General features: G+C 40.2%; 1 protein-coding gene across 1 annotated transcript in view; it reads left to right on the forward strand.

The window, feature by feature from the left end:
- Nucleotides 1–24,066, forward strand: part of agrn (agrin) — a 252,515-nt gene that overhangs the window by 122,419 nt on the left and 106,030 nt on the right. The window contains exon 4 of the mRNA XM_025059195.1: nucleotides 17,552–17,767. Coding sequence (XP_024914963.1) covers nucleotides 17,552–17,767 — 216 coding nt within the window. The remainder of the gene's footprint in view (nucleotides 1–17,551; nucleotides 17,768–24,066) is intronic.

The following is a 24,066-nucleotide window of genomic DNA, read 5'->3' on the forward strand; positions in this document are numbered from 1 at the left end:
ACTGTCCTGCCATGAATGACCTTCACTTTTGTCCTGATCTTGACGTCTGTTCTTTGACACCTTATCAGACTCATATTCGACAAGACAAATCAGTCAATCGATCACAAAAAATTAATTAAAAAAATTAAAATAAAAATGAATATTGGATTAAAGAGAATTAACCTAGACGTACAAAGAACCACGTTTGTCCTGTGAATAATTCTTTCGCAGCTTCCTGCTGCAGCTATAGAGCAGGACCAAATGACTGGGTCCATTTGTTTTGGATGGTCTGTGAACCAGACACAGAAAGTGCAGGTTTGGTTTGTTGTCCAGTCACTGGGCCTGCGGTGTGTGAGTCTCAGAGGAAGGATAAAGTAAAACAAAGAACATTAATCAATATAAGGTACACGGACCCCCCTGAGCTCTTCAGGACCACACACTGGATCTCACTGCATTACAGTGAGTAGCAGTAAAAGCAGAGCGGCACAGCTCTCTCACTGCAAACACATACACATGCCAAATGTCAATATGACTCTGCTGATATCATTAGGCAAAGCCTCCACTCTCATGTGTTACAGCACCTGTGAGAATAGCTTCATTAAAGAGCCGAACGCCGCCTCTGTTCTCTTTATCTTCGCGTGCACATGAATGGATCCGTTGATTTGCATAATGGAGCTTTTAGTGATGCATGGAAGTGATTTTTTTTCTGATGTGTGTGTATGTTTTGATCCCTGTAAAAATACCTGGATGGCACCATGGGGGTAAGAATCTAAATAGACAAACAGGATATTGATGTCACGGGGGCCATCAGCCTCACCAGTTAATGATAATTCCTCCTCAGTTTTTACTCCTGCATCGGCTTTGTTATCGTTATTTTTTTCCTTAAACCAACCCCTGTGTACTGCACAGGCCCCTCCCGTCTAATCCCCCGACAACTTCAGTGAGAAAATGATGCTAATGTGGAGAACAATATGCTGAATATCACGATCAAAAACAAAAAGGCTCTCTGCTTCTTCAGCCGGGCTTCAGACTTTAGGTGGCATGGAAGTGCACTGAATTTTAACAAACCCATTTAGAGCGTGACAAATTGATTCGTCGTGCTCTAAATGCACCAAAAAAAAAAAAAAAAAAAAAACAAATCTGCAAATTGTTTTGCCATTTGTGTTGGTGATGTAATTATTATGACTAATTAAATGCAAGTCACCCACCTAGACATATACAAAATACTTGGATTATTTGTGTAACATAATATACATAACACAAAACAATCATAACATCTGAAGGATCTTGAGAATTAGCTAAAGAGGAACAGAAATTGACATTAAAAAAGCCTACCAATAAAATTGAAAAATCTATTACAATATTATTTTTTTATATATATAAAAATAATGATGTTCTACTATACATTCTCCATTGTAGACTGGAGGTAGTTCCTTATCAGACCATTTCTTCTGTGTAGAAATCCTGAGCGATGTCCTCTGCACCAGGTCATAGTCTGCACCTTTACACCGTCAAATTCAATTTCGGCTCCTTTTATTTATTATTTTTATTATTATTCAATTAAAGGAAAATAACATAACGAGTAGCTAGAGATCGATCAAAAACTGTTAATATATATAATATAAAATAATTTTAGGAATAATTTCAGAATTGTTGATTACCAAGAGTTGAACATAGCACAGGTCAGCGGTGTCGGAGATAACACAGTGTTATTAAAATTCTTGTTTTTATTTCAGTATACAAACCTCCCTTCTGGAATGAGCGTCGATCTTTAATCTTAATTACTGTTGTTGGAGGTAACGTTGGTCTTATCATTATTCTGAAGGAATCAGGCAGCACACTGACAGTGGAATGACAGTGGAATGTGGTGTAATTTAACCACGGCATCCAGTGATGTTCACAGACACAGGAGAACAGAGCAGGAGTGATGTGAACGTACACAGTGGCTCAGTTGCCTTGGGCAACCACATCGTAAGGTTTTTTTATGGTCTGTATTTTCATGTTAAAAACGCATTTGTAGGTGTTACAGAAAAAAACATAAATCCAAATATCCTAAATAACCTCCAATGTCAAGTAATTCCGCAGGGTGTTTATTTATCAGCAGATATAATATACCTTATTTTTCAACAAGATTTTTATTTGTGTATCTGAAATATATATATTTCCATGTGTCAGTCAGGATCACATTTTTTAATGTTGTTTAATGAATTACTTTTTAATGTACTTAGCTATTCTGTATTCTGGGTCAATTACCAGTCAAATAATAATAATAATAATAATTATTATTATTATTATGATTTGCATTTTTAACAGTATTTCTCTTGATTTCCCATTTTATTATTTTTATCTGTTCATTACCTTTTTACTTTAAAATTGTAATATATAGCTCACATTTAGCTATTACTTTGGTGTCTGGTTAGTATCTTTTGCTCAATTTTTCACATCTACTAAACATTTTTATTTCATTTCAATTATTCCCATTATATTTGGCTATGGCTAACTTCGCTTTGCTAACTGTATTGGCTAATTTTACATCTATTTGTTTATAAGTTATGTGGTGCTTAAACTGTAATTTTACTGTACTGATTTAACTGATATTTAGTCTTCAAACCTAGAAATAATCCTCATTTATTTCCCTCATGTTCTAATTAAAGTGTGATGTCAAATGTTCTAAACTGTTTGCTAAACATAGCGTTAAATCTGTTGCTGAGGAAAGACCTGCAAAGTTCTGCTGTTCTTCCTGCTTCGTCCTTACAGTTGTAATGCAAATTCAGTGACTTCACGTCTTCATGGCTTTCACATACGAAACTCCACTGTGTTCTGTCTCGGACATTTCTCCACATCACTTTATCATGAGCAAAATATGGAACAAAGCAAAGTAAACCATTAGTATTTAAAGAAAAAACAAATAAAATATGGAGCCCATTCTGTCACAGTTGCCTTGTTGCCAGCTTGCCAACATTTTTTTCTAACTTTCTGCCTGGTGTGTGTCCCTGTGTGCTTCTGCCTGCTTTGTTTTTTTGGCAAGAGAGACAATCATATACCAGTTCACACGGTATAATGAGACTGCTTGGCTCAGATATGAGTATTCCCAATGCATGTGTGCAAAGCAGCATACTGTACGTGGCTGTAAAGCGGTGGTGCGTATCTGAGTGCGTTCGTGCGTGCGTGTTTGCGTTTGTGGTGTGGGCAACTCTGTGCACGCGCACAGCTGTTGTGTAGCAGAGCCACAGCGGTGTGGGTCAGGATGGGCTAAGCGTTCCAAAGAGAGGAAATGAAGACAAATGAACAGTGAGGAGCTAAACACACTTCCAGTATGCTCCACATCACTTCTCCTCCACAGCTCCTTACACCTACTTCTCCTCTCCCTTCTTCCCTCCGTTCCTGCCTCTCTTTAAAACATATTACAAAGCCACACAGAAAGACTTGCTACGGTAATAATAGGTGCAAAAAAGCGTATCAGTTTTTGTGCTACTTCCATGTCACTGCCAATTAATTCCACAGCTTGGATGAGGACGGCGGGGCCTGTGTTGCTATTATACTAATGCTAAAGCCAGCAGTGCATGGACCTCTGGTATAAATTTTCTGTCTACATCAGAGGTTTTTTTCCTCTTATATCCACTGCTATTTTGTGTATGTGTACAGTGTGTGAGCTTAAGGCCTCGGAGGCAGCTCAAGGAAAAGGTTCAGGGTGATAGATGGGCAGCCGACACTGCACTTTGATTTTCTGAAAATAACACAATCATATGCTGCATTCCCCTTTCAAGACTATTAACAGGCAGAGAGCGATAGAGAAGGAGAGAGAGAGAGAGGGAGCAGGGTGAAGGGGGGGGGGGGGGGGGGGGGGGGGGGGGGGTAGGAGCGGTGTGACTGTGAGTGCAGTGGATTCTAAAAAATTACATTTCTTAGAATCCTTTCTCCCCACAGGTACTGTCTAATGTGACATGTATGAGTTGAGAAAAAAATCATTGGTAAAATCAAAACATTCATGGTTTTATTTACTTTACCACAGTGTTAAAAATTGTTGTTTTAATATAAGGACCTGACGTCAGGCCTGGGTTGTGTAAAGTAGCAGTTTCTAATGACCGTGGTTTGATTCTCCTCTTTGTGCCAGACAGTTTAATTAGGGGACAGATCTGGACTGCAGGCAGGTCAGGGATGAAGTGACTGGAAAAAATTGTGCGGACAAAAATGTAGGCATATAACTTTGGTCAATTTGACTTTAATAATGTGGTACACATTGTATGGACTCTGTTAGTGTTCAAGTCCAGCTTAGGGTGTTTCTAGTAGGGCATACTGTTCCAGTCTATAAATGCTTGTGAATTCAGGGAACAGACAAAGTGAATGTTGAATGCTAACTATCATGTGCAGATACAGTATTTCATGGCCCTGATTACATTTACAGCCCACGGGCCAGAAAGAGGTTTGTTGATCTAAGTCCAGCAGTAACCTAACTGTAATCAAATGGAGATAATGATGATGAATGAACGAACCGTCCTCTGAGCCTCCATGAAACTAAAATGAAGGTAAGCAGGAGCTCAGCTTGAATTGTCTTGTTAAACGATTCTTCTTTTTGATGTTTTAAGCTGATATAAAATAAGCTTTGATCATAATCACCAGGTCTTGCTGCTGTTTCATTATTTACTTTACTAGTAACAGGGAGGATGAAGAGAGAGACGAGGAGTTCATACCTCCTCCTCTTTCTCCAGGTATTGGCTGGGAGCAACGTTAATCTAAGAGGGAGGGAGGAGAAAAATGAAAAGGGGTCATTTGTATTGATCAACAGGTCAGGGTTATTGATCAGAGAGTGGAGAGGTAGAAGAAAGATGCTGATCTGATGATCTGCAGAGGACAGATCTATGAACCCCCCTCCCCCCCACCCACCTAATAAGTGACCCGGCTGTGTATGGGCTTCAGTCAGGGCACCCGCAGCTCAGCCATCACTGGCATCTCCCCAGGAGCAGCTGCTTTCATGGGTGTCCTATGATGCTGTACAGCCTGATGCTCAATATTTCCTCCAGGTTTTTTTTAGGAAGGCACATCAATATCAATCTTTACACTTACAGCTAAGATAATACCTCTCTCACCACCTGGATCTCAAATTCACTTCTAAGTGTAGACAACGTGTCCAGTTTTCTCCTTCTCCATATGGTGGCACTAATTCCTCCTGGCAAAAGGCTAGTTGGCTCCCTCTTCTGTTTTAAATACAATTCAGCCTGATTTTGCCTGCAAACATGGTAATTTTCTTTTAAACTATCCTGAATTCCCTCCAGTGACAATGGCAATGAGCCTGGGGGCTCCTCATTGTGATTAGACCCAACGATAAGGAGCATATGGAGAAGGCCGTCTCCCCTTTTTCAGCGCAGCCCAGCTCAGCACTTGAGAGCTGCTGCTTCCCTGGCTGGTTTTCCAAGTTCTCCCCAGGTTGTCTCTGAGTCTCATCCTGCTGCCATCTGCCACCGACTGACTTGGGCTCTGTCCAGAAATCCAACAGGAAAAAAAAAGACAGCGCCCTCTCCTCTACTTTTCTCTGCTCTCCTCATCTCTCTTCATAGTGAGAGCCAATATGAACCCACTTCTGGTTCCAGCCCTTTTCTTCAAAAGATCAAACTTTATTTTTCTAAATTTGGGCCGGATTTTGTCATGTGAAATTACCCATGAGCCAATGCGGACAAAGGAGGACGAGAGGAATACCTGGCGTGTACATCAATAACATTCGCTGTATTTGACTACTTAATGCAACCCCCCCCCCCCCAAAGGTTACATGTATATATTAATAATAGTTAAACTATGTATAATTAAAAGTTAGCAGCTATAGCTAAACATTTTTCTACATAAAGAAAACCCTGATAAAACATTTTTAAAAAATTATAAATATAAAAAATATAAATTATAAATATAACATTTTGAAAATTTAAAAAAATTGTAATTAAAAAATTAAATTAAACAGTTTTTAAGTTAAAGTTAAAAAGTTAAAGTTTGAAACTAAATTGTCACTAAAATCCTCTGAAAAGAATCTCTTAAGTTCACATCATTTGTAAGAAAAAAGTTAACACCTTTCCTCAAAAATAGAACACTTGCCTTTTCTATCTTAGGTCTGTAGGGAGGTGCATGATGGGTAAGACAGGGACTGTTGCTTAGCAGACATCCAGCCAAAAAAAAGAAAAAAGAATCAGGGTTAAAAAATGTTGTATAGACAGAGTTGCAAAAATTTTAATGTGGATTAAACTTTAATCTGCATTAGTCATTACGGATTCTGTTCCTCTCTCTTCAAAGTCGTCACGATGCAATGCATGATGGGATACATGCTTGGCTACTGTATCTCAAATGTACAGTCCTCTTTGTTTAACAAACCCACATTTAGGAGATGCTTTCCAGTCTCTCCCATCACTGTACGGTGGAGGCAGCGGTGATGTAAAAGTCCAGCGGTGACTGACTTCATGAGGAGAGATGTAAAATATAAAATAAAACCTTTGTCTGCAACTCAGCCAGAGCTGTTAGGAAAAGTTTGCAGGTGAGGAAGTTCCCACAGTTTTTCCAAACAGAAATACGAGCTGACCTTCTATTGTACCAGCCCCAGGTTCAGCGGGGGAAAAAAACATAGATCTTATTTTTACCACTCATAGAGCACTTGTCACATTCTGAGTGAAAACAACTGATCCTCTAAAAAAAACTAACACTCCAACCCCAGAATGATGAACTCTGGGAAGAGGCTGATATCTTCTTCTTTAATTGGCTTTGTCGGTGAGAAAACACAGAGCCACTCTGACTCTGTGCACAGTTGTCATCGCTGCACTTTCTTTTCCTGTTTTTTTCTCTCTCAGTAATGGTAGGAGTGTGCTAGCGTTCTCTGTCCTTCCTCTTCTTAACAAACAACAACAAGAGAAAGCGTCAACTTCCTGTTTATACTGCCACACGTCCTACAATCGCTGCATGCTTTACGGTGTGTTTGCAGAAAATCTTGTGTCATATCTAATGTCATATTTTAGAGAATAAAAGCAGTTGTGCCATCGTCTCTTGAATCTTAAAAATTGTTTGTCATGCTCTGTTCCCCACCAGAGGGCCCCACCCCACATGTTGAGAAGCACTGGAGTAGGAAATGGTACAGCTCCCCTTGAATTGCATCCATGTGGGCTGTCAAAATGGACTTGTTAATGAATTTGTGCAATGAATCCAATTAAAATTTTAATGCATTTCAACACATAGACAGGAGGAAGCGCTCTGTAATTTCAACATCCATCCAATTATCCTGGCTCTGATACACGGTCGATTCACCTATTTGCACACATTGAGGGGAAACATTTTTGTTTCACCAAGCAGTTTGAGCATCAAATACCTCATATCTCAGCGCCCAGCGTCGGCTCAGGTTCAGGTCAGACGCCCACCACATTAGCCCCGTAATAGAGCTACAGCTAAAGAAATACTCACAATACTTTCTCACACTGAGTCTAACCCTGTGATTCAGAAACGAAACGCTCATCTGGACACAATGTGTTGTTTTTATATCTAAAAATGCTGAAAAGATAGTGGTGTGGATGTAGCCAAAATTAAATGAAGCAGAGAAAAATCTGTCACAAGCCTCAGGCTACGGCAGGAGTGACAAGGGAGCAAGTTTCTCTTCCCCCACTGTTGCTGCATCCTCTTCGCCTCTTCCTCCTCTTCTTCCTCCTCTTCCATGTCCACCTTGCACACAGGAATTGTGATGTTTTCATATGGGAGAAAATGCTGGAAAACATTTGATGTTGGTGAAGATGCAGAGAGCGAGAGAGGAGTAGACGACGTTAGGAACATGAGACCACATAAGCTGCTCTGGTGTCACTTCTGTGTAAGTGTGTGTGATTGCATGTGTCAGCAAGTGTGTGTTTTTGCATCCAGTAAAAATACAGTGTGAGTGAATAAAGAAACATCATGGGTCTAAAGGAAATAATGGCGATCTCAGAGAAGGAGTGCAGCGAAGACATGAACAAAAGCAGCCTCCACTCCTCATAACAATAACACTGCCATAGCTGAATAATTGAATGTAGACACATGCAGGCTGGCAGCCGTGCCGGTTTCTTCTTCGTGTACTGTGTATCTCACAGCAACCGTGGTCTGTTGTTCAGAGACGTCACTGACTGCCCCGCTACTGAGTTTTCCTGAGATCTGAGGTGACAGAGTAGAGTTTCTCTGTCACTAGTGGCTCCATTATTGATAAGATCAAGGACAGAAGGGAGTGAGTTTTACAACTGGCCTGCATTTCCTTTAAAAACACCCACTATTGATGTCAGGCTGTGTCTGAGTCTGCGCATGTGTGAGATCAATTATGGCAGAGAAGTGCAAAAAACAAAGTTGTGTTTCAATTTCTCTGCTGGCTCTAAGGTGTTGGAAGATGAAACTGCATGTGTGAGTGAGTCAGCAGCTGTGCAGCCTTCCTCGGCCCGCAGGTCAAGATGTGTTAGACCCAACCTCTGTGGAAGAAGCCCAGAGCTGTGGTCGCTCCCCCTACCATCCAAATCTCTCTATCGTGAACTACATGTCGGCATGATCATTTTGAACTCTGTGATTACGTCAGTACTGCATATACTGTACTGTATTTCAACAGCTTCCTGATCTTTGATAATTATGTTAACATCTGCACAATGTATCCTATCTATCTATCATCTGTCTATCCATCTATATGTTTGTGCATTTTTATTTTCAGTAAATATGTACATATACATGCTTACATGTGTAAACATGTATATGTAAGTGTAAAAATTCATTATTTTCAGTCACCATTTTTTCACCCTAATACAATCAAAGTGTCATATACTGAATATTGTTTTTAGTCTTTAGTTTCTTTATTCGATGTTGGGTTTCAGTAAGTCTGGACCTTGGTTTGATGGAAAGTGAAACTATATTTTATTTTCTTGGTCTTGGTGCCCACCAGGATTTGGATGGTAGCGTTTATATCCCATTGATGGAGGAGCCGTGCCAAGGTTGTCTTCAACCTGCTGTGATGACGGGTGTGAAGTCACTCTGTCAAGATGAAGAGGAAGCGTTTCTCCTCTCACTGTATTTATCGCCTCCTTTTTCCGACTTTTCTCCCTGTTTTCTTTCCCTGCTCTTGTTCCTGTCTGATCGTGACAAATAACACAGTGTTTCTCTTCTTCTACCCTTCATGTATTATTCTCCCATAACAAGCGTGATTAGGCAGATGTTCTCAGCTGTCAGGAGCTGTCGTACTTCAGTCCTGATTTATGAAGACGCAGCATCTGCTCGGTTCCAAAATCTTAAATGTATAAGGAAGAGAGCAAGTACGAGTGGCTACATATTGAATTTGGTGTTGTGATGTCAACCATGCAGAAAAAGTGTAGAGTAAACAACCATCATAACCACCAAGGTCTGTATTGATTGCATGTCTGTGTAGAAGATTACTGTGTCACACTGAACGAACAGGGGTCACCGAAGAATTGCTGTAGATTTCTCACGGTAAACACCTGCAGGGATGCAGCCAGATTAACCAGAAACAAGTGACGGTGACATCTCAAGCATATTTTCAGTCTTCTTGAGCAGCAGTGTTAGTCTAAATCAGTGCTTCTTCAAGTGGAGGGGGGCAGACCGCCCTTGGGGGGAACAGAGTTTCTAAAGGTCAAAAGAATGTTTAATATTATCTTTACTCCTGCCACTGTGGGAATATTTCTGTGATTTCTAATTTCATTTTAATTAAGTTTGATGACAGTACCAGTTTTGTAGAATTACAGATCATTGGTGCTTTGAAGCAACAGCTGTGAACCTGGCAAATTGGGAGTCAGGAACAGGGGGGAGAGACCACATCAATGTCTGAAAAAAAATTTCAGATATTTCAGATAAATACTTTTTCATTCTGAAATGAGCAATGTTTTATATTTGAAAAATACCTCAAGGGCAAAATCAAACTATTATTGATATCTAGACACTAGCCAGACATGGGGCGGTTAGGGGGCCAGAAGTGGCCACCAGGCCAGAGTTTGAACCCCCGGTCTATAGACAGTATTTGAATTTCTCCTTCTCCTTCTTTTGCACCTCAGAACTAGTAACCTTCATATCACTTTAGATTGACTGTGCAAAATAAATCTCACAAAAAAAACAAAAAAAAAAAAAAAAAACAGGCAACCATCTGTGTGTGTGTGTGTGTTTGGAGCTTCTGTTTGCCGTGTGTGTTTACTACTAACACCAATGGGACTTCATTAAAGTTATAAAAAAAAACTTAGCCCAGAAAAGAGAGACTACAAATAGCACTGAGTGAACCTCAGTGGAGCAGCAACTGTCGTAGCTGAGGTAACTGAGCAGGTCAGAAGGGACAATAAAAACAACTGTACACACACACACACACACACACAGACAGAGAGAGAGAGAGTGGGTAAAATTAGAAAAAAAAGTTACTGTGTTTTGTTGAAAATTTGGGGAATTGATTTGGTATCGATTAATTCACAGCCATGAGTATAGAAAAAATCAGCTGTTTTGTGACTGGACGGATGGAAAAAATCTGACCAAACTTTGGGCATTTATACATAGTCTTTCTCCATGGGAAAAAGTTTATAAAAATCTTTGCTTTAATAACAAAGATGGATATAGAGTGAACATGTATCTTCTTCCTAAGCTTCAAACATGGTTTCTCCTTTAGGAGGTCATATAAGACTCTCTCGGTTTGGCACTCGAATTCTCAAGGTATAAAATGTTCTGGCCAGAAAGAACTTTCTTGTTCTTGCTGTTCCTGTTCCTGCTTTTTCAAGAACACAAACTAATTTCTCTGTACTTCAGGAGTATGAATCAGCATTTAAACTGTTTTTTGGTTGTTGATTTTTTTTTTAGGTTTTTCTTTAACAGATCTAATTTTCTTTTATTTAGTTAAAACACTGCACACACTACCACAACCTCCACCAGCATTTCTTCCTCCTTTCTCCCAATTAACCTACTGACTCTCTCTCTCTCTCTCTCTCTCTCCAACCCTCTCTCTAGAAAGTCAGCCACTTCTTGCCTGTTCACTGTGAGGAGAAGCTGCAGTTTGTAAATTAGTTAATCAGGAATGTTAGTGAGGTCAGGACCCAGGTGTTGTGCTGTAGTGGTGAATGTGTGGTTCATGCAGGAAGAGGAGGAGGAGGAGGAGGAGAAAGGCAGAGAAATTGATTGCCCTCATGTTAGGAGGGGGAAACACAAATGCTCAAATCCTCCATCTTATGGCTAAAGAACTGCCCTAAAAGGAGCAGAGGCAGTAAACCAAGGGCACTGTTTACAGATTGTTTTTGGCCAATTTCTTCCTGAGGCTGATAAGAACAGTGTGGATGAAAAAGCAGGACAAGAGAAAAGTTGTTTTCCTTGGAAATTACAGTGATTATTTCTCCTCTTCACATGCTTTCTTTCTGTTGTAGTTTTAAAGCATCAGTTTTTCTTACATTGAACCTGTGAAAAATATAACTGTGGATTTCTTTTTTTTTCTCTGAGCAGATGTTTTCAGGATTTCACACTGAGTATTGTATGATTACTGAAGGATCAATAACTGACTGCATTTGCCCCCTGAGGGCAACTAACCAGAGTTCAATAGAAGCCTCGCTGGCTCTCCTTCTAACATCAGATGTTAGCAGGTATAACTGTCGACCACCACTGAGTTCAATCATTATGTATTTTCTCTCTGCAGCCAAAAGACCTCACCTTGGACTTAAATAATTTTATTGACGCACAAGTGGAGAGCATGACTTCTACTCCGTGGATATACTGATCTATTGCTCTTATTTATACCTACAGTTCACCTCCAGCCATAGAGCCGCACATGACCAGAGTGAGGAAATTAGATTATATAAATTAGGTTCTGCCTCTAGAGAAGAAAATCTGAGGGAAGGTGATGGCAGGAAGTGGGTACATTTTTACAAATTAAACCTGATCAATTACATTTGAACATCATGTGACAAGTTTAGTAAGCAGTCAATGACTAACTGAATTGGTTTAACGTAGTTAAAGATGTGAATAAATCACTGCTGAGGACAGAGTAAGAGCATAAACTGAGGGTTTAGGTGAAACTGTGACACGTGAGGCTCATGTGAAGCACTGGAAGAGCTCCTGTAGCTCCAGGAACAGTATGAGTGGCTGCCTAATAACCATGAAATTATTGTGACTTTCATGAAATAATTTTGTTTTTTTGTTTTTTAAATATAATTTGTGCTCAGACCCACTCAACTTTCTTCTTTCCTTGTTTGGTGCTGAGCCTGGAGTGCTCTGGCGCCCACTGGTGACCTCACATTTGAAAAGCCCTGCTTTAGCCATGAGCAGGTGTAGATTTTACTACAGAGTCATTTTAGTTTTTCCTCATGTCTCCATTGACACAGAAACCCCCAAAACTGTCCATTAAACACTTTAAAACCTGATGTAGCACAGAGCTCAACACTGAGAGCATGCCTGACAGTTGCTATAGCAACGTGTCCCTCACCGCTAAGGTCTCCTAGCACCGTTACACTGCTATAGACGCTAAAATCCTCTTATGGAGAGACGGAGAGACAGTGAGTCCAAGAGAGGAGGATGACCGATAAAAGACGGTCCAGCCCAGATGAGCCCATCTGTATTACTTAGCCAGAGCTGAAGAGAAAAGGCTGCGTTTATTAGGACACTAGTGGGAGATATCCCTCAGGAGTGATAGAGCGTAATGAATTTAGAGCCATTCAACATTAATGCAGTGTCGCTTTAAGAGCCACTGAGCTGTATCTCCCTACATCAACTTCACTTTTCTGATTTCCTGACAGCCAGTAGGCCATTAGTCAGTGGCACATCCACTGTTTGCTGCCTTTAATCTGATCATAGCACAAAAGGCTCAAGTGCCTTCACCTATTCATCAAGTCTGCCACTAGTGCATCACTGACCCGGATCGTGGAGTAATTCTGTTGATGTTTTTCTCAACCAACTTCAGAATGGTTAACTCTTAGGGCTTCATTTTCTTCTTATTTTTTTTCCCATTTCCTGTTCCACTAAAAACGTTCTCACCTGCTGTGAATATATATGAAAAACTTGTCAGGAAACTTTGACACAGGATTTATGTTTATGTGGTAAGGAATCAGAGTCTGGTCAGAACAATGTTACCTCACATTAGAATCAGAATGGATAAGGATTTAATTGATAGGATGTCCAGACATAGACAAGCACAGACTGGACATGCTGTCTGTTTATCGCCCAGAGGGACTTTCTACAGGGCTGCTCCAGGGACCAGACAGAAATCAACCTACATCACCACTGACAACACACAATAGTGGAATATGTGCACAGTTGTGGCACAAAGACTCTATAATAATATAATATAGTATCAGGTTTATTTTATTTTATTTTATTTTTACTCTGTTGATTAATTGGTCATCACGCTGGAAATGTATTTGCTCTCTTGCAAACAGTATAAGTGTTACATGGAATGTTGTGCTATAAGATGTTACTGCAATACAGCTTATCTCAAAATCCTGAAATCATTTTAGAGACGTTCAAATGTAAACACAAAACCCCTTTATGTTGAGCTGGGTTATGTAATAGTGTGACACACAACACCTGTGGGAAATGTTCCTGCCTTACTTCACTCCTGTCTCCTCTGGTAAACAATCCATCTCCAGGTCATGTCCATAGGATTTAAACTGATTTAATCACAACACCTTCAGTTTTAGAGGTAAGCTATCAATCACAGGATGTTTAGATGATGAAAGACAAGAAATAATTCTTTTAACGTCACCTTTATAGTGAAAAAATGAAATTTCTTACAGATTGACTACTACTATTGCTATGTTTGTGTTTCTTAGCCGCAAGTATAGCTTACATTAGAGCTGGGCAAAATGAAAGGGGGGGCAGGGGGGGACCAAATTAATCATAAAATAATTTAATAAAATGCAAGATTCCTTTAAGATAATAAAAGTCAAATCAGTATTGGTCAAAAGTCACACTGTTCACAAGTTATTTTAAGTTATTTTCTTAAATCCAAACACAGTATATCATCTAGCTCAGGCTAGCTTAATCAACTAGCCCCAGCTACTGTAGTTACTAGGGCTAGCTGAATAGTTTAGCTCTGTAACTTTTAACAACTGGCAACAACCTATATACAGTACATTTGTTTTTGTGCAGAATCTAGTAAAGTATGTCACACTATATTGTTGTTACCCTTCAAACATCTCACTATGACATAGCTTAGCATTGCTAACATTAGCCATAAGGTGTAGCCAGCATATCAGTTACACTATTTACACATTTACAAACAAAATGGGGTTAAAAATTCTTGTCATTCTTGTCATTCTTGTTAGTTTCAATGTAACATTATTATTCCACTCTTGTGATAATGTTTAATGTTTTTATCAGCTATTTCAGCTTGTAATGATAAATAAATCAGCCTTTTTTAGTGATATACATTACGTTTTTGCACATAGAACCCAACTTTAGGTTCTGAACTGGTCTTTGGAAATCAATGGACTATGATGAAACAAACTGTAACATATTCAAAGCAGATGTATTTCACCATTTTCAGTAGCTGAGTTCAGTTAAAGCCATGGCTCATTCTAGCAGTGTACTGAAGTTCATTTGGATATTCTTATACATGTTCATTTTTTCCATTTCTGCTTATTGTCATTCTATTTTTGATTAATTAATTAATTGCACTGGAAAAGCCCTCAGCAGAAAATGCATGTCCAGAGCTTGCACTTAGTTCCGTCACTCTGACAGCTCCCTCAGCTCAGGTGTCACTTTTGTCAGTCAGCTAAACCTCCAGGCTAGAGGGAGATATTCTAAAAGGAAAACAGTGCAGACGAGATGAGGTTACAAAGCACCGCAGGCACTTAACAGATATATATACAGTATATATTCTTTTTTCTTCAGGTGGTTAATTTAGTTTCAGTGTTTAATGTGACATTCATAAATGGTGTCATCTGCTGGAAGACATCACTGGAATGAACTCTCTTTTATTTATTTATTCTTAATTGGTCAAAATCTTTGTCCTCTATTCCTTCTGTCTCACTATCACACACACACCCCCGACCCCCATTCGCGCTACACACGTGTCACAGTTCGAATGAGTTTCACCTCTTGTCACTCGTCTCCTGCGGCTTCGCCTTTGACTTGTACTCTGACAGAAAAACACACACACACAGACACACACACACGCACACCACTTGGTGTGAAGTGATGGCAGAGCAGTGGGCCAGTGATGACAAGCCCTTTATGATAGCACCTGGCTGTGTATGTGTGTGTGTGTGTGGTTGGTGTGTGTGTGAGAGAGTGTGAGTGAGCGAGAGAGACAGAGAGAGAGAGAGAGAGGAAGAGAGAGACACCTAATGCCAACACCTAGCAGACACTTGCACTGTCAGGAATACAGATGCATTCATGGATAGCTACACGCACACACACACACACACACACACACACACACTTCATTTTCCCAGTGGTACAAAGAGAGGGAGCTCAGGTAGCTGTCAGGTGCTCTCCCACAGGGAACAGTGGGCAAGTCAAAAACAGCCTCCTTGCCTGTCAACACACAGACACACACACACACACACATACACACATAATGCGCGAACTCACAGAGCAGGGGGAAAGACAGACTGAGATGCCTTGGGCAGATGCTGGGCCAGTTGTCTCACACAAAAATGTGTGTACATTTGCCTGTGTGTGTGTGTGTGTGTGTGTGTGTGTGTGTGGGCCTGCCTGTCTGTATCTGGAAATGCAAAAGCCACCTGCCTCTGAGCAGCGGACACGCTGCCTTGCATTTAGTCGTGGCCTATGTGCCAGCGATAAAATTTTTTGTTGTGTTCAAGTGCATGTTTGTGTGAAAGCGTGACATGTATATCCTCAGCAGGGACACTGGTTGTTTACCTCTCCAAACACAATGACTTTTTCGAGTGTTTTTTATTCACATGTTCTTTAAACCACTGTGTTCCGTGCCGTTCCGAAGCCTCACCGCCTCACCCCCGGTGCAGCGGGGATGTCACGCTCTGTGGCTGCCCAACAGCCCTGAAAGTGGCTGCAGACCCAGTGCAGCTGTAGCTGCAATGATGCAGGTCATTGGCTCGGCAAGTTCATCTTGTCCAGTGGCGTGGCCAAGGCCACTTTAGAAGAACAGTGTGCTGGAGAACATATGGTGATGTGAGTTGAAGAAATCAATATGTTGTGTAGGTGGCAGAGACAAAGAAAGAAAGAAAAAAAGGTTTTCTACATTAATAGATTAGAAAGAAAACAAAGTGGCATTGCTACTGTTGTTTGCTGGATGTGTATTCGTACACTCTGAGAATCTGTACAGAACTACATCTATCCAAAAATGCACCTGGCTCACATAGGGCAACCTGACCATGTCAAAGTCCATTTCAGGTTTATCATGGTTTTAGAGGAGAGAATCCTACTTCAGTTCATAGGACTTTGAAAAAAATTAAATGATTCTAAATCACTTTAATAGTTTTAGAAGTAATATCTGCATGAATTTTGTTCAGAATATTGAGGGTATTACTTAATTATAAAACTAAATAAAAAATCTGTCCATCTCAAGTCATGTCTTCTTTAATAAAATATAACACAATATTGTAAAATTATGATTTCATTTCACATGACAATAGACCAAACACCCTGATGTAACTCGTGTTAAGGTCAATCGGTCCATTTCCTACTGTGCCCAATGTATGAATCCTTTCCTGTCACCTTTCATTGTCTGTTCTCCTTAGATTAAAACATAATCAGACAACTGATATCATAATCTAGTGAAGAAGTATCTCCTCATTAGGGATATTAATTATACAATATTAACATCAGATATCTGTTCCTGATTTGAATAAATGTCTTGATCGGGCATCGGATAATGGACCGGTCCTTGACACTAATGTACTGTATTTTCTCACTTCTCATTTTGAGATGCACGATATCATCAGGCAGAAGCGATCACACTGTTTGCTTGGCACATTTAGCAGCATCTCAGTATGTCCACAGTTAACTATTTCACATTTAAATCAAAGCTGAGGCGTTAGCTGAAGACCGAGATCAACGTCTTCAAAGTTACTTCTGCTGCTTGACTTGTTCAGCCTTGGTGTTTTTCTCTCTTTGTGGTTTCGACTCTTCAGGTTTTTTTTTTGTCTGGTAGAGCTGTAATATTTCAAAGACTGCAGGTTTTCAGAGAACAGAAAATGAAGTCTTCACACAACTGAACAGCATCCAGCTGACTATCCATTGATTTTAATGTTTAAGCCGACTTTTTAACAAAAAAAAAAAAAAAACACACTGCCTTTAAAAAAAATTAAGTACAACCAGCAACACAGTGGGCCGCTCTGCTGAGCTCGGTTCTGCTCTGCTTGACTGGACCGGTTCTTCCTGGATGAATTGTGAGCATCTGTGCGCTTTACACCAGGATCACACTTAATCTCTGTGTGTTTGCGTTGTCAGACTAAATAAAGCTCCACACCAACCAAAAACTGACGCAAATAAAGATTTAGTTGTGTGGCAGAGCCTCTGCGGTGCAGTAAAACACACTTCCCAAAGAAGTCAGGGAGAAAATCCAGTTGTATTGGTAGTTTATTATGAGTTAAAGCATTCTGTTGACTATAATCATTCTAATACCTCCCATGCTTTCTTCTTTGTCTTCCAGCTTGTAGGGGAATGCTGTGTGGTTTTGGTGCAGTGTGTGAGAGCGATCCAACCAACCGGGCCAAGGCTGAGTGCGTTTGCAAGAAAATGGACTGTCCATCCTTGGTGGCGCCGGTTTGTGGCTCAGATTCATCCACCTACTCCAATGAGTGTGAACTGGAGAAAGCCCAATGCAAGACACAGAGACGCATCAAGGTGCTGCGCAAAGGACCGTGCTGTAAGTACCATCAACTAACACGATTATCCCAGTTTTGGACAAAAGGAAAACACCTGTTTCCTAAATGCATGAAGACCTGATATGAAGAGGAGTGGCAAAATATTTGACAACAATTAAAACAGGTTTTTTTAAATCACTGTTTGAAGATGTTTACCCACTAAATTCTTAAATGTTATGAACATTCTTAAATGTAAACATGAATTTATATTTAAAGTTTTTGGTTACACAACCCGATTTTCAATAATGTCAAAAGATCACTCCCAGAGTACTGCTGTAGTGCCTGGTATTTGTAAAAGCATTAACCAAGCGACTGACATGCATTTTCAAGCATGGAGTATAAGTGAATAGTAGTGCACCAGCCCTGTAGGTTTTTCATTTTACACAAATAGTGCTTGTAATGGCTATGAATTTAGGACAGAAGACCATATTCCAGGCACCAACGCTGCAGGCCTTTGAGTGACGTTAAATTGCTTGTTATTGTCCAGTAAATGGATTTTTATTACACACTGTTCTTATACAACAGGCTATTCCTCCCTATCTGTCCCTGCCAATAATAAAACACATCCAGCCATTATGTCCAATCTATTGTTCCTCTAATATGGCCACATTCCCAGTGCTTAAAACCCACCTGTGCCGTACACACTCGCTGCCGCCATTCATCGCCATCTAGTGTATTTTGTTTTTGTTCATCCCTCAGCCCCTGGTTATCTGTGGCACTGCTGTACCTCTTATGTTTTTGTTTTTACTAAATCCCATAAAGACCCAGACCTTGGAGACGCAGGGAAGCAGATTTAGACTAAAGCTACAACATTGCATTGACCTCAATGCTAACCCTAATACCTTACAGTATGTATTGTCAGCATTGTGACCGACTGCCAGTGCGGAGCCCACTGCTAATTCTAGGGGTCTGATTACAGTGCTGGCCTCAGCCTGGCACTAATGACAAGCTTGGTGACTGGTCGTCACTGGCAGAGAGCTGGTGAAGAGATGGAGACCAGAGAGAGGGAGAAGGAGAGCACAGGTGCAGCCGAGAAACATCCTGAGAGGCTGAGGGAGGGAGATGTGTTGAAATAGGAATGAGCTATGAAAGATTCAGGGAACTGCAGGGATACGGGAATGGGTGAAGGAGTATAAAATGTGGGATACAGAGAGAGGGGGAGGTGGGAGGAGGTGTTGCATGTGTAATGATGATGGTTGACTCAGCATTCAGGTCATCTGAAGCTTTGTAATTACCACTGCCTACAGAAGTAGGCAGAGATGGGCAAAACATAGCATAAAACAAGGAAAACAAAGACAGTGGTCGTATTGATAGTATTGGAGGAAAAAAAGCACGTTCAACATGGCACAAATCTTAGTCGTTTGGGTAGAAAAATAAAGTATTTTTTCTTTTTTCCTGCAAGGTTTCGCAGTTATTTGGGATAATTTTACTCGCATTTCTTACGGTTAAGGTGAAGCTAGTGTGACAAATATTAGGTTATTTATTGTCTTATTTATTGTTTTTGCTATTATCAATCTCTTTGTTTTTTTCTAACTTTTAATTAACCCTTATTTTTACATGGCCACTTCCTGATTGTGGCTCAGGTTTTCAGGTTCTAGCAGGCGTTGGCTTTAATTTAAAATGGTCACATTTTCAGGTAACATTTTTCAAATATTGCGAAAACGTCTGTTAACATCCGGCCATTGCAGATTTAAAGTTCATCATCTCCTCTGGTAATTTTAATTCATTTTAATAAACTTTATTTTAACATTTAACATTTATTTTAAACTTTAAAACTATTGCTGATCTTTTTTATGTGTGTCTGCACACACCTAATAACAATACATAGTTTGACATTGACCAGGTAAACGGCCTCAACAAAATGCCGGCCTGACACATTTTTCACTCTTGACTTTATTGCTACCCAGTCACATGATCGTGCCCTTTTCATCCTTTATCTATACACTGACTTATTTTGCAGAACACACATTTCTACCTTAGAAACTGTCTTTTTTGCCAGTATCCCTGCTTGGACGTGCGCCTTAATATATTGAATAGTCCTGCTACACACTGACCTGTTTGTACACGCTGAGACAGAATGAGTCAAAAGGCTTTTATAGAATAGAAGTCAAGATGTTATACTTAGACTCAAAATGAAAAGTGAACAGCTTTGCTGAACTGAATGCGTTCATAAATCACTTCTCCTTCTAACTTCTAACTATGCAATCATTTCTTTTTTGGTGCATTCAAAGCAATGGCCAAGCCCAGTGCAAGCAGTCATGGTTAAGTATTTGCACCTGGCTGACTGTCAGAGGTAATTTTTTTACCTTTAGAAAGCTCCCACTCAGACTGACTTCTTTCTATTGACAGCAGTAAGTGCAGCAGATTTATCACAGATAAGAGGTTCAAACAAAAGCCTAAGCTACACTTTGACATTCATCACAGGCTCTTTGTATGTTGCTGTGTGGCCGGGTTGAAGGATGTCTGTGTTTGAATAATGTATTACAAGTCATTTCTAGGTTGTAGAAATGTGCATGTAGCGTTCCTTCCCTTTTCCCAGAGAATGAAAATGTAAGGGGGAGATCATTTTTGGATTCTGGTGGAAGAGGAGTGACAGGTTCTCATTCGCCTCTTCCTCTTTCAATAATTTCATTGGGAACAGAGGGTCTGGACGGGTCACTCTGGCTGAGATTATGAAGTTGTCAGGACTGATGGAGACAGGGACGCAGAGACAAGTAAGACGGTGAGAGAGACAGCGCTGGAGATAGGAGGGCCTAGAGAACGCAAGAGCTTTTAACTTAAGAATAGTGTGGGCGGTTGGATTGGTGCTTTTATGCAAAGCCTCATTTCACTCATTGGATTTGAATGGCAGGGTTTTATTGGGGTAAGTGAATTGGCGGCCACTCTGAAAACCAGTCATGTCCAATTCAATTCTACTCGGGAGTCTTATCTGGCACTCAGGAGTAAAGCTACAGAAGGAGTTTTCTGCTTACAGATTATTCTCTTTTAAAAAAGACTGAATCATTTTGTTATTACTAAGCACAGCCCTCTCTGTTTTTATTTCCAGTGGAAGGGGAATAACAGGAACAGCAGATCTCTCTTATCTCCTCATAGCTTACATCTTTACATTTCCCAGTGTTAGCATTCTGCTGCTTTCATAAACAAGGACAATATAAACAACACTGTCATACTCCTAAGAATAAAATGGTTTAACATTTAAATGACAAATCACACCATTGTTCAATTTAAATGCCATTCTAGAGAGCTTTGAATACACGTTAGTGCTGTAGAAGAAGATAATCAGGTCGACTGTTTCCTTCAGGGGTCACTGCAGCAGATCATCTGCACTCCATCTGAATTTATCCCTTTCCACAATACTGTTACTTCAACTCTCCTCATGTCCTTCTTTATAACCCGTCTTTGAAGTGTCCCTTATTTCTACATTTGAGAGCTCAGTTTCTATTACTCCTCTGGCAATTGTCTTCAATTTAACCCAAAATTAAAGTGTCATCTGCAAAAGTGGTGATTTACAGAGACAAACCATCCATCAGTAATACAAACAGCAAGGAGCTCAGAGCTAATTTTGCTTTCCCCGTTTCTTGAACCACCCTCAAATACTTTATTGCCAACATTTACCTCAATAACTGTTTACATATTAAACACCTAAAGAATCCTTTTTTGACAGAAACGCTGTAAAACATTGTTCTTTTTGAACACCTGAATGTCACTTAGCCAACATAGGGACCTGACCTCTTGGTTTAATAGTGGGTCACAACCAACATTTTTAGGCACATACCACCACCTACTGTGCTAGACTGTGTAGTCTCATGGTATGACCAGTGACTTTTTAAGAACACAGCCTACTCCGTACGACTTCATGCGCAAATTATTTTTTTATTTCAATTGATTCACCATGCATTGTTACATCCCTTATTAAGAGTTATTGCTGTTTTTACTTTCATTTTTTCTAATAAATGACCATCTTTCTTTGTTATTAAATAAAATGAATCTCTATTGGCTCAGTCTTTTTACAGTGGTCCTGCTGCAGTTGGACTGCACTGTTAATATAAGCCTTAAGGCTGATCTATAGAAAAGACTCTTTTCTATCCATTACATTTATTTAATGCTTCACCCATAATTCTGGTCGTTACGCCGTCACTGATTCCAGGTCGAGGCCCTACTTTCCTTCTTAGATCTGGACAAAATGACCCCAGTGCCATTGAGTAGTGGGCACTTAGCTGACCCTCACTGCTCATCTCTAATATTCCTATAACCTGGCTCTCAACAGTCCAGTCTGGCTCCTGGCCCAATCCTTTATTATCTTAACTTTCACAATGGATGGATGATTCGGGGGCATGCAGAGGTTACCTTTTCTGGTGGTACAACGGTCAAGCAGTAGGCAGATAATGGCATTAGATATTATGGAAAATTAAACGGAGAAGGTGAGTTTGGATCGTCCCAGCAGGAGCATCTGCCCAAACAATGCAACAAAAAAAAACTAGACTAAAAAAAAGGAGGATAAGGCAGTAGAGAGAAACAGCCAGCAGAAGCACTTTCTGTTTCATGGAGACAAGAGACATTTGGGTGAGTGTGTGTCTGTGTGTGTGTGTGTGTGTGTGTGTGTATGGGATTACAGTTGTACGACTGGGCAGGGAGCATGCACCATGTTGCACTCTTCTAATATTGGACTTGGAGCAGAGTGGTAAATATACTCCCTTTTCCAGAGAGACTTACAGAAGTGTTGCAAACCCATCTTGTGTGGCCACTCTAGTGGAACGTGATTTTTTTTTTTTTTTACTTCTTTTTCCTTTTCCCACAGATTTCCTTGTTGAAATAGTGCACAAAAAAGACATGTTCAAACGTGAATGTTTGTGTGGTTGACTTGTCTGGGTTTCAAGCATGTGATCAATAAAGTTTGATTCTCTGTGTTCCTGTTTATGTGGAATCAGGCATACACACATGCCACTGTTGGTCTGTCTCTCTCTCTCACTCTCTCTCTCCCTCACTCTCTGTTATCTCTCCAGCAGTGACACACTCTTGCGTCCCCACAGTGAAAGGCATCACTGCTCCACACCTGCTGCTCTATCTGCTCTAACAGTCCACAGACACACAGACCCAGTACTGGGGGGAGGTGAGGGTGGGTGGGTGTGAACCGTCCCTTCTTCATCATAATGTGTGTGTACTTTTACTTGTGCCATTCAGCTGCTACAGTCAGACATGTCCAGAGAGTGGTTGGGTGGATCAACAGTAAATTTCCATTTTCAAATAGGTTTTGTAGCAACTGCAATAGGAGCTGGATTACAATTTCTGTCGACAGCAAAATACCAAATACTTTAATATAAGAGCAAAAGTGAATGGAAGTATAGAAGTACAGGATATGTGGCTTAGACTATAACTTCATACAAATCCACTAAATCTCCACAGGTGTATTCGGGGCGGGGACTATTACTGTTTGATTAGTAATGTAACAAGACACCAAAACGTTATGCTAAAGTTAGTTTCTAGCATATCTTTGTCAGTGGTTAGGATTCCCTTAGTTTTACACACACATTGGTCAAATAATAAACAGTAGGTTATATATGTCTTGTGAAAAATCTAAAGCCTTTAATAACATTTTGTTTTTGTTTTTTTTTTGGCTCAGAAACATCTCAAATTTACACCAACATTGAGAGCCTGTTATTTTAGCAGAGCTTCTTTCAAAAAACCATTCAATTATTTATGCCCTGTCCTTGTTGAGCTGCAGTTTTACGCATTAGCTTGGGGTTATCATAAAGTCAGAATCTCTGTTACTGACTCATTCTGATTACCACCATTTACTCTCTGTTCTTTTGTGGCAGATACTATATTGGTGCAGTGTCCAAGACAAAGGCATTTTCAAGGTTCCACTTCCTCTTTATAGTCTGATGTTTATCAAAGTACTATATTTTAGCTTTCAGGTTATGGGAAGCTCAAACAAATTCTGCTGTAAATTTGGTCTTGATGTTTGTTTCTGGTCTCGTTGGTTGCTTTGGTTTCCGGTCGGTGCAGAGTTAAACTGTGATTTATCCTCTTCGGGCCCAAAGCAGACTGAAGTGAAGTGTTTCCAGAAGAAAACACCAGTCTGAGGCACAGTTGCTGAAGTTCATCCTTCTTGCACTTTCTGTTCCTCTCTTCACTCCTTCGTCCTCCCTTGAACGACCTTTTCTTAACCTCTGACATGTCCAGTTACTCTGCAGACGGAGGAGTGGAGTTAACAGCCATCAGTGGTGGAGATGACATTTGGCTCTGTGAGAGTAGATAACAGGGTTCTGTACAGTTTAACAAGGAGTTCTCTCTGCTGTTG

Source organism: Cynoglossus semilaevis, chromosome 10 (genome assembly GCF_000523025.1).
Source record: "Cynoglossus semilaevis isolate Cse_v1.0 chromosome 10, Cse_v1.0, whole genome shotgun sequence".
Lineage (NCBI taxonomy): Eukaryota > Metazoa > Chordata > Actinopteri > Pleuronectiformes > Cynoglossidae > Cynoglossus > Cynoglossus semilaevis.